The sequence below is a fragment of the Seriola lalandi genome, unplaced genomic scaffold (genome assembly GCF_002814215.2).
Source record: "Seriola lalandi dorsalis isolate HSWRI2012SDOR001 ecotype SW California unplaced genomic scaffold, Sedor1 jcf7180002053680, whole genome shotgun sequence".
NCBI lineage: Eukaryota > Metazoa > Chordata > Actinopteri > Carangiformes > Carangidae > Seriola > Seriola lalandi.
Genome location: NW_019524233.1, coordinates 87235 through 98674, shown reverse-complemented (window position 1 = coordinate 98674; position 11440 = coordinate 87235). Strand labels below are relative to the sequence as shown.

Genomic DNA, 11440 nt, shown 5'->3' with positions numbered 1-11440 from the left:
AGCTATTCTGTAATCACGAGAACTCAATACTTGTTATTTTCAAGATCACACGATAATTACTCTGTGATCATTAGAGAACCGAGGTGCACGCTCGACCTCCCTGTCACCCACTGTGCTTCCAACTGTGTCTGTGTTCTTGTACCAATTCGAAAACCAATTTGAGTTTTGAGTGAGGACACTTGAGGAAACAGTAGGACATTCTGCCTGTTCCTCAGTTATCACAGTCCGCAGGGTTAATAAAGTGTTTCAGGTTTAGTTTATAGTTCATGTAAGGTTTGGCATGTAGATCTGATGATAAAAGTTTCGGTTATAGGGGCTGGGGAAAAATTAAGGTCAATAAAGGTCAAAATAAGGTCGTCACAAATGTAGAATAATGTGTGTGTGGTTGCTGTCTGCATTCTCTCTGTTTTCCCACTATTTTCTGTGTAATTCATTATTAAACACATATTTGGCAGTCAAACTGTACAAATTGGAGCCACTGGAGGGAATTTGAAGAAATAAATGTGCTGTAGCGATGGATTTCTTGTTCCACTTGCTGTGAAATATCCATTTTACTTCTTGCACGCTGACCATAGTCATACATGAGGTGGCTGGTCTCTTTAATTAAACCCTAGGCCCAAGATGGGGTTTCATCAAAGAGCACCATCTAGAATGATCCTTTCCTTTTTCACTCAGCCCTCCCGCTTCACTACCTGGCTTTCTTTGAGTGGCAGCTTAAATGCAGATACAAGGGTAAAGGATGTCCATATCCATGTTTAAATCTTTGCTGCCACCCTGTGAATATGAGGAAAACTGCAACTCTGGTGCATTGAAGGAAAAATATAGCAGCAGTGAATAGTAGCAGTGACATTACAAAACACAGCTTTCTTCACCTGCATGAAGCTCGTGAGCGGAAAAAAAAAATGTTAACATTTAGATATATCTACATAATGTCATTATAATTATTTACATACACATTATATAGATGAATTAGATATATACTGGTTTAGCTGTAGCCTTAAAGTACATCACAGAGCAGCTATTATGAGTAAGGGATCAAATGTCAAATGAAATTAGATCCGTTTCTGGCATGCCCCTGGACTTTGGCATTAAAAACCAGTAGCAGTGTGTTTGTGTGTCCTCAGATATACTTTGCAAATAACCTTTTTTTGCCACCCTCACTAAAACCTCTGAAGGACATTGAACAGTGTGACTCTAAGCAGTGCTGCCACATGCCTTCTTACATCTCCTTGACACTTTCCAATAAAGTGGCAACTACCTGTCACCAGGTTCAGTCTTGCACAACAGTAATGACAGGGAACTGCGCGGCTCTCGGGCTGCGTGTGCAGAGTGCGATTCCGCTGGTGACCACACGGGGACAGTGTTGCTGCAAAAATAGAGGAGCCAACACGGGCGAGACCGATGTGAGAGCCGGCAGGTGAGCTGAGGAAGGCTGACATTTTTTTGGATAGGGCTCAAAAAGCTGTCTCTTCTCATATCACTTCACAGTACGCCCCACACAGAGGAGCCCATATCACTCACCCAATGTGACTGGGTGGGGAGGGGAGCCCATCTATGGCTGACAAAATGAATAAGTCAGCAGACCAGGAAGCAAGCAAGAAAGGGAGATGACCCGGCCGCTTTGTCTGAGCAGGCCATTCTGTCATCATTATGCATGGCTGTTTAGGGGCATAAAACGACACCGCCAGTGGCCCTGGTGTCTTGCCGGAAATTGTTGCGAGGAGAGGCTTCAAGCTTCAAGGAGAAATTCGAGACACCCTCCTATCCCCATCCACTTTCATGCCTCACTCCATCCGGCCCAATGCTGTAGAGGTGAGCAGAAAATTCAGACTGCTATGATTTGGAGACAAAAAAAAAGAAAAGAAGAAACATAGTCCACATCCAAAGGGCTGATCTAAGCTTCAGAACACGTCTGAAGTCTGTCCTGAAATAAGATCAAATCAGGCTTAAGGCATAGTCCCTGAAGTGAAATGACACCAAAATAAGCAGCAGAGTGATTGGTATGATATCTGACACTGGCTTACCTGCTGTGTGCTGAAAGCTAAAGTCTTGTGGATTATGGCAGTAAAACTATACCACTTGGAAAAATAATACATAATCCCCCTTATTTAAGCACCAAGGTAAGGGCAAATCCAAAGCTAGATTTATTGCTTAAACCACCATTCCACCATTCACTGTATATCAAGTCATCCAAATATGCACTCTACAGCAACAGCATCGTTTTTACATGGCGAGTGTCAAGAAGACATTGTAACCGAATATGGTGATATGGTTGTGCCTCAGGCAGAATGCAGTTGGTAAAATACTCTCTAAATGCAAGCAACAGGCTGATTTAGGATATGTCATGAGGCAGAATGACAGATGAGCTGTCGCGAGCAGCCGTGAGCAAGAGCACCGGGCTCTCTCCCACATTAATACCTTCCTGAACCACCTGCCCGTGTCACTCCCCAAGAGCCCCCGGCCAACCTTTAATCTGTCTACCCACCACTATACATTCTCAACCCTCCATCCAGTGCAGACAATGTGATGAGACCGCAGGACAGTCTACTGTGCCTCGGCTGCTCTGGGCACGCGCACACACACACACACACACACACACACACACACACGTCACATAACACAGAGCACAGAGCAGCACTCTGCAATCAGCCCCTCTGTGATCTCCACGCCTCAGAAATGTGTTTGCAAACACCAATATCTGAGTGATAAAAGAACGGCCAAGTGTCAAAGAAAGACAGAGGAAAGAGAAAGAATGGATACATGCATGCAAAACAGGGCTGGCAAGAACAGAGCAGAGGCTGATTGGGAGGGGATGAGACACAGAGGCAGCCAATGCGCAGCTCTGCATCTTGAGGAAGAGAAGGGGGAGAGAGAGGGGGCGAGAGAGAGAGAGAGGGAGAGATAAGGGGAGAGTGAGGAAGTGAGAGAGATGGAAGGAGAGAGAGGGAGGGGGTGAGGCTGAGGCAGTCACTCTGAGAGGGAAGATTCCAGCGTGATGCTGTTGGATTTGAGCTGCTCTCCTCTAACCGGTCTCTGGCTGTCCCTTTGACTGAGCCAGTGGTGTGTGAGTCTTGTAACTGCTTTACCAGCTCTGGGAGCTCTGCTGCTACTCGGACTGAGACACAGACTGACCGGCTGGTTCCCTGCCTAGGCTGTCTGGAGCAGAGTGGGCTTGACTGGAGCCGAGGTCCAGGGCAGGGCAGGGTAGGGCTGGCTGTAGGGCCGTTTGCGCCGGGGCCCCACAGGAAGCAAACATGAGCGTTCCTATGCTAAAGATTGGGGCGGTGCTCAGCACCATGGCCATGGTGACCAACTGGATGTCCCAGACTCTGCCCTCTCTGGTGGGACTCAACGGGACCACCGTCTCCAGAGGGGGCACCTCGGAGAGGATTGTCAGCGTGCGTATGACTTCCTCTGATTTTTTGCAAGTGTCTGTGCACTGTATTTGTTCGTGCATGCTCTCATTGTGAACGCATGAAAGGAAAAGGGAATGTGACAGATGAGAGAGAGTGACACAGCAGAAGACAGAGGGGGAAAGTGAAGAAATAGGAAGATAGTGACATGTGAGTTAACGTGTGTACATATATGTTTAACGGCAGACAGCAGAGGGGCTTCAGAGGGGTTTACAGCTGGGAGCGGGACTGCGAGAGTCCGTCTCAAGGGATGAGTTGTATTAATAAGAGAGAGATGATGGAGGTAGACATGCATGTGAGAGCAATGACTCAACCAAGAGCGAATGCTGCACATGTTGGTGTGAGAGTCACATTAAGTATAATGATGCTGAATCGTGGGGCTTGTGAGTGATGGTGAAAGGATGCACTGTGGATGGCCGTGGTAAATCATATTTTTTTGCCTGGGTGACGGGAGGTAGAGAGCCGTTCTGAGTGATGCTCAGGCTGATCCCATCTGTCAGTCACCTCCAGGGCTGGAAGGATTGTGCTCAGATTCAGAGGTGATGGGGAAGACAGGGAGGTTGAGACAATGTTAGAGTTTTGAGCGTGTCATATTTCTCCTTTGCTCTGTTCATCTCTAAATCATCTCAATCTTCCTCTCTTACACTAAAACACACTGGCCTCATAGTGTACATACACAGGTATAGAAAGAAAAACAGCTCTGGTGCAGTTTTTTTTAAGGTTTTATATTCAAGAACTATTTGTACACTTACAAACATAAAAGTTCTGCGCGGCATCTGTCTGTGTGTTTTAGTGTGCTAATGGGAGGACAGACAGAGAAATATCAGAGAGAGGTATGAATTTGACATTTCCAGGCTCATCAGTGGTTAATGATTGCCTCTGCCTCTATCCTGAGCGTGTTTTTATGGCACCTTACCCATTAAGCAAATGCCCTGGTCTGCTGAAATGATTGAATGAAATTGAATGTCCCAAGAGATCGGCGACCATCTGGATGTGTGCGTGTGTGCGTATGTCTGTGTGTTCGAATAATGTGCTCCGGGTATGTTTAGGCATTCCTGTCTCAGGGGTGAAGGTCCATCTGTTTGAAGAAGAGTTTTTATAATTTATAACACTTCGTTAGAAACATCAATCCACCACTTTGTGTCATCTGAATCATGCAGTGAGGTAGTGACTTTTCCCTTTGGAGAAAAAAGGCGTCTGAGCACAGCGTTACCTTTGTGAAAATGCCAGGCACCTAGCTGAAAGAATTTTGCCCCACATTGTTTTTTTCTTTTTTTTTTAATCTTTCCTACAACTTGTACATATGCCAGCAGGGAACCCCAAGTACAAGTTCGAAATAAAATCATAATCTAATCTGTGTAACAATGTCAGGGTACAACTCATATTTGAATTACTTACACCGCTAAACCCTGTAATCCTATTAAACAGATGTGTATAAGAGACAGGGGGTGTTCAGGGTCAAGGGGAATAAAAATGTTTCCAGGTTTCTTTCCAGTAAAGAGTAATTCTTATCAAGACTCAGGACTGGAAGCATCATTTGCATTTCAAATGACTGGATACAATATTGGATATTTTCTTCGCGGCAACTTTCATTCACAACCAATGAAGGAAAAATGCTGCTACTGAAATTCATTTCATCAAAGTTTCATCAAACCTGATGAGCCAGTTTGATGGTGCCAAGAATTATTACAGTATAACAGTCTGTTGTGATGGGAAATGTCTTCGCTTTGAGAGAGGAATAATCTTCCCTCATAAACAATGACAGCGAATAAAACTTTAATGTAAAACTTCGCCTCAAAGTCCCATCACTATTAATGAGACATTTGCCTGTGATGATCTCAGAAGCAGTCATGACTCACACAATGTTTAGAGCTCTAATCAAAGACAATCTAGCCGCGGTCTAGTGACACTCTGGTGCTAGTGTGCCAGTGGCCATAGCATGGCTGCTTCCCCCACCCTGGCACCCATGCATGCTGCCTCCCATATTCTCCCAGCTCAGAGCTCAGCTCAGAGCAGTCTGCTTCAATTGCTTTCTGTGCCTGTCTTTCTGTACCAGCTGATCCAAGAACACAGCTGACTGAGTTTTTAAGGGCCTTACTGCGATGGCACTGAGCACAACACTGCCTGGATGCTTGTACACATCTGGATAGTGCAAAACCATGTTTCTTAATGAGCGAAAGAGGCCCTGCAACTCTAACACTAACATGGAACTTGTGTGGCTATACAATATGGTCAAGCCAAGATAATGTGCAGAGCTGCCAGGCTGCGCACACGCACACACACACACACACACACACACACACACACACACACACACACATATTTATAATCGTATAATAAGAAATTCATTATTAAACTATAAGTACAGCATTGCAGAAGTCAGTCAGGTTTATATACGGGCGTGGATACACTGACTGGCAGGAAAGCTTTTAACCCGTAGATGACCTGAGGGGCTGTAAGGTAGCATATGGTTTTAAAAGTTCTGAAATATTCTCTGGAGTTTTACTGTGCAATCTGGATAAGCAGGAGGTGTTAAAATGTCAAGGCAAAAAAAAAAAAAAAAAAAAAAAAAAAAAAAAAACGAAAAAGAAGTTAATTTGTACCTATAAGTCAATAACAGTCCTGCAGAGTTCTGAAATAATTGTGGACAATTATAGTTAAACACATTTCACACAGGTAAGTAGTCTAAACAGGGCTAGAAGAGAGTGAATAATTCTCTCCAGGTGACAGGGTCTGATTTTAGTGATCTTAACTTAAGGGAAAAGAAACAAACCTGTATTGTCTTTTAACATGATGCTGTTGGAAGAAATCCTTAGCCATCAGTTGTTGAACATCTGTAATGTAATTTAGGGCAGTATGGTCAGGCTACTAAATTGAGAATGAGAAATTGAGCTCTGTTTAGCATAAAAGTGAAAAGAGACATCATACTTGAAAAGTATGGGGTGAGATATTCAATAAAAACTAGAGTGGTCCCAGAATAGAGCCCTGTTGAGCTCTACAAGTTAAAGTCAAAGTGGGAAGTCTACTGAGATATAAAATGTCTGCTTTACAGTAATAATAAGACATAAACCACTTAAGCACAGTACCTGCCCACTGACACTCTCAGTCTGGATTACAGGTTTAGTGGACACAGTGTTTAAGACAAGGATTATCATGAATCATAAATTGTAACCATAGTGTGTGTGCTCATAATAATGAATGGAAAGGCAGTACAGAGGTGTGTGTGTGTGTGTGGTGACTCTCCCTTTGATATCTAAAATAAGAAAGCTGTGCAGCAGAAGAGTGAAGAAAACATTCTCACCATCAAAAGGCAGCATGGAACAACAAATGGCAGCATACAAAGAGCTGGGGGCTCAGGATATGATTGGGGTCACCCAGTCTCTGTCTGTCAGGATGTGGGACTGTAAAACTTTATAGCATCCAATGTGCAATCCAATAAAGCAGATTGTAAAGATCGATTCTTGGCTATGGATTAAAGATTAAATACTGCTGCAGATTTTTATTTGAGCACTTTGCTTTTATGTTTATTGTGTTGCCTTCAACCAAAATTTATTTGGAGTTCAGATCCTGACAGGTGTCCTCTACTGCCAGGTCATTGTGAAGCAGCATGCACAGCCAGAGTCTGAGAGTCTGAGGGAAAGCCAGTCTTGTAATATAACTGTAAATTGCTTCGATACATTAACTAATTGTGTGATAGCCTGTGTACCAAGCAGTATTGATCGCAGGCTCTATAGTTGTACAAGTAATCAGGCTTTTGACGTGGTTGATTTGCCAGTTTGATGATCTCATAGTTTACACACTTATGCAATCCATATTTTCTTCCAATGAAGCAATGACTGTGTTGTAACAGTTTATACAGTGTTTTCTCACACTAGCCACCCTGCCACTCTCGCCTCCCTCCTCTATTTAGCACCAGCCGTGATAGAGCTATTTTGTACCCGTCTAACAGCAGAGTGGAAACCAAATGCTTTTCACCAGGGGCACCTGGCATGGCGCTAGCAGCCCGCTCCAAAAAAATGATGAAGCCGTAGCTGCTCGCTTGTAAGTTTCAAGCACTGTTGAGTGTCTCACTTCTCCCAAGAGTTCTCCCGCTGAACGCCCCCACTTCAAAAAAAAAAAAAAAAAAAAAAAAAACACTTGACACATCTGCCCACCCCCACCATCATTCAAGTGCGATCCGGATTGGAATGAGTGTGAGCCGCAGATGGAAAGTGAGCAGGACACCACGCAGGAGGAGTGGCAGTCATGGGAGTGATGGAGTGGGAGCAAGTGCGAGGCAGCAGGGAGGAAAAAGGAGGCAGCAGGGAGAGAGGCATGATGAGTTTATGAGTCATATTATTGACTGGCAACCATGCTGTGCTGATTGTGGTAATCGGTTTTCCTCGGGAGCAGGCGAGACCAGGGACTTCACTTGGAGTCTTCATCGAGTTTTATTTTAAAGGCCAGCAGCTGTCCTGTGCATTGAGGGTTGACTGATTGCTCATTTCAGGAGCAGGGGGGTGTATTTGCATGTTTATCTGCGTGTGGCCAATTACAGCGATACCCAGCAAATTTGAAAAAAAATTAGATCTGATTCTCTGGCCATAGTGTAGATAGAAGTGAGCTCTGTGTGGCAGGGACAGATGTTTCTACTTTGCCGGCGACAAACATTCAGAGAAGTTATTGGCAGACATAAAACACCACTGTGCAGAGAGAGAGTACAAGAAAGTGAAGCTGTACAACTTAGGTAAACAAAGTTGGCACAGCAGGATGGAAACAGAGGAAAGAGATGGATTACACTGGTAGTACCTTAGATTGTTATTGTGACTCTCAGACTGTTTTACTTTGATGCCTGCTCAAAATGCTTCTTTCTTTTTCTGTATACAACTTTATCTCAGTCCTGCTCTTACCCAGTCCATCCTCTGTAGTGTGGAAGTTTCTCAGACGTGACAGTGTAACGGTCAGACCCCCCCCTTATCTCAGGACTTCTTCAGAGCCTACTTCTGCCTGTCCCCCCCCCCCCGCCTGCCGCTTATGAAAGTTATAATATACTTCCCGTCATGCTCATAAAGTAGGGAGCTGTAGATTTATGATCTCATTTAGCTCTGGATTTACAGCAGCCTGCTCCAGGGTCGGGCTAATGAAACGCCAGAGGAAGTCCATCCTGCAACTCTCGACAGTGATACCACCAGCTCAAATGTCTAATTGGATAATCCCTCTGAACTTTGTTAAACATTAACATAACAACGGGTCTGAGCAGCTTTGCACCAGAGAGAATCGTTTTGGTAAAAGGCACAAGTTGGTTAGTTTTCATTAGGATTGCTACTAAGCTACAAATACACTTATCATGTGAGTGACTGATGCGGGTGATGTATTCGGGGGAATCTCTTCTGTCTGCAGTCTAGAGGAGACCAGAGGAGAAATGTTGGGTTTGCATTTGATTTCTACTTTTTAGCCTAGTAATGACCGCGCCCTCTCATCTCATCTCTTCTTCCCCTCTCTCAGCAGGGATTCTACTGAAGTTGTCATTCAGCATTGTAACTGGGCAGCATTTGAACTAAGCTAGAGGAAATTAGAGCCATCTCTCTCCTCCCTGTCAGCCTTTTTTTTTTTTTTAAACCACAACTATTCCTTTTTCTGCCTATCACTGCATCAGTAACTCCCATTTTAATCGGTTTTCTATTAGGGGGGTGTGGGGGTGGATGTTGTGGTTGAAAGACATGCCACCACATGACGGTGGGGCTGTCAGATGTGATGTCATGGAAACAGAGGCAGGTTGTGCAAAAGGGGCAAGCCAGAAACCTTAAAGAGTAATTTTCTCTATAGCGAACAAGCCCAATTGATTTCTCATCTCGCTGCGGTTTCCTGTTGTTTTCATTGCTGCTGTCTTCTTCCTTAATGGGCTTTTGCATGGCAGCCATGACTGCGACAGCTACAAATCTGGCACTTACATATTCTCTTTCATCCCACACATCTAATGGATGAATTTCTGGGACCGTGAAGTGAACACCTCCTCGCTCCTGAAACCACCGTTGTCTGTGTCTGGGAGGAGAGGATAATCCCCGAGACCTGAAGTGCTCCCAGCTAGCCACCACTGATAGCACGATGATGATGATAGCACAGGTTATGTTATCAAACGCAACACTCTCAGGCCTGACCTGCCTGCGGTATGCAAACATTACACGTTTTCCATTTCACTCCGCATAATCTGAATATAATTCTAGATAACATTAGATATCGGGGGAAGTTGTTTTTCCTACACTAATGAGATATCTGATCTGACTGCATGGTTTCAACACCAAGTTAAATGAACCAATGTCAATGACCTATTCTTCACTGCAGAGAGAGGTTTTAATCATATTTACATAAATAAGCCACTCTTCCAAAACATACGCAAGTTTACCACTTGAACCCCGAGTGATCAGTTGCTCACGAGCACTGACACATAGATCTCCCTGCAAGCATATAGGGACAACATACATTTGCATTTAAGAATTACCTCTCCCCTTCCTGCCTTCTAAACTGCCACTGCGAGGAGAATGGGGAGGTTAGTGCAGGATGGATAGGTGGGTGGTAATGAAATTGGAACTGATTCAAATAAGCTCTTAATTTCAGCCCGGCATTTATGAAACATTAATGAAGAGAAGAGAGGATGTGTTGCTGTGAAAACTCCTCGGCTTGGGAAAAAGCTCACCAGGAGCACAGCATGAGCTTAAACATGTTAGAGGGGGGGGAAGAAAAAAGAAAGAAAGAAAGTATTATGATAAAGCGCTGACATACCTCCAAAATTACTTTGTTGAATTTTGAACATATTGCTTATAACTGCCCACTATGTAATATATCATTAAAAAAAAAAGTGAGACACCAACTGTGGCTCCCTTTCAAGCTGATAGCAGTATGAAAAATTGATGCACACTTCTGCATTCGTTCGCAAGAATCTTTCTAAAGAATAAGTGAATATCTGGTGCGTAGGCAGACTAGCCCCACATGTAAGGATATAAGGTAATTTTATTGAAGGCAGGAGGCTGCATATACCTTACGAGTGAGTAACTTAGGTGGATTCTGCAGTTTGAGACAAGCTAACCTCCACCTGTTAGCACCGCAGGATATGAGCTGTAATGAGAAGCTGGCATGCCCCGCTGTGGCCTCGCCATCCACTGTCTTACATACCTCCACAGCACTGGAGCAGCCATATGCTCCACAGATCTGCGGTAATCATGCACTACAGATGCAGGGATTTTCCCCTCTTGAGGGTAGATGAAGTTTTAAATGCATTTCAAAATGCATGCATTATTAAACCCGTGTAAATACTGTATGTACAAGCACACACATGTTGGCTGCTCTCGCATGTACATCAGCAGATACATACAGACGTACTTATAGAAAAGCCTTAACACACATGAGCAGTCACACACACAAAATACATCCAAAGACTTGACAGTGAGTGAGACGCAGGCAGGGAGGCAGACAGAGGAAAAGAAACCCCCCCCCCCCTCAAGGCAATGGCAGAATCAACCAGACAGTCAGATGCAGTTGAAACAAACTGGAGGAGGTTTCACTGTGGAGGCTTCCTCTTTTTGTTTTGTCTTAACTCCAGCACTGGCCTCTGTAGGCGTCTGTCATCTCTCCACCTAACAGCCTTCTGAAGCTGAGTTGCCTTAAAGAAGGAGGATTAATGATAAGAAAGGTGCTGACTGACAGAAAAAAAAAACTGCAGCACACTAACTCAAAAATATAAAAAAAATATGCATCCATATTAAGAATAATGGCATAATAATTTAGCCAATAAGATCCACTGTGAGTCATTCATGTGCACAGCAGGCATTCAGTCATACAGAAATGTAACTAATGTATGTGTATAATACCGCATGAATAGAAAATAAGAATAGAATATTACCTCTTACTTAGTTTAATTAAATTTGGATGTATTAATTTTAAAATTGTATGAGCCATTCTCATGGTTGACATTACAGCATATTTAAGTTGTTCATGTAGATACAGTCAGATTGCCACAAGTCGGATTTCAAATCCACTCATTCTGAGAGTTT

The 11440-nt window shown here is 43.8% G+C and overlaps 1 protein-coding gene across 1 annotated transcript in view; it reads left to right on the top strand.

The window, feature by feature from the left end:
* The first annotated feature begins 2970 nt into the window (after nucleotides 1-2970).
* The window catches only part of olfm2a (olfactomedin 2a), a 17609-nt gene continuing 9139 nt past the window's right edge, over nucleotides 2971-11440 (top strand). Inside the window, exon 1 of the mRNA XM_023401429.2 lies at nucleotides 2971-3441. Coding sequence (XP_023257197.2) covers nucleotides 3255-3441 — 187 coding nt within the window. The 5' untranslated portion in view covers nucleotides 2971-3254. The remainder of the gene's footprint in view (nucleotides 3442-11440) is intronic.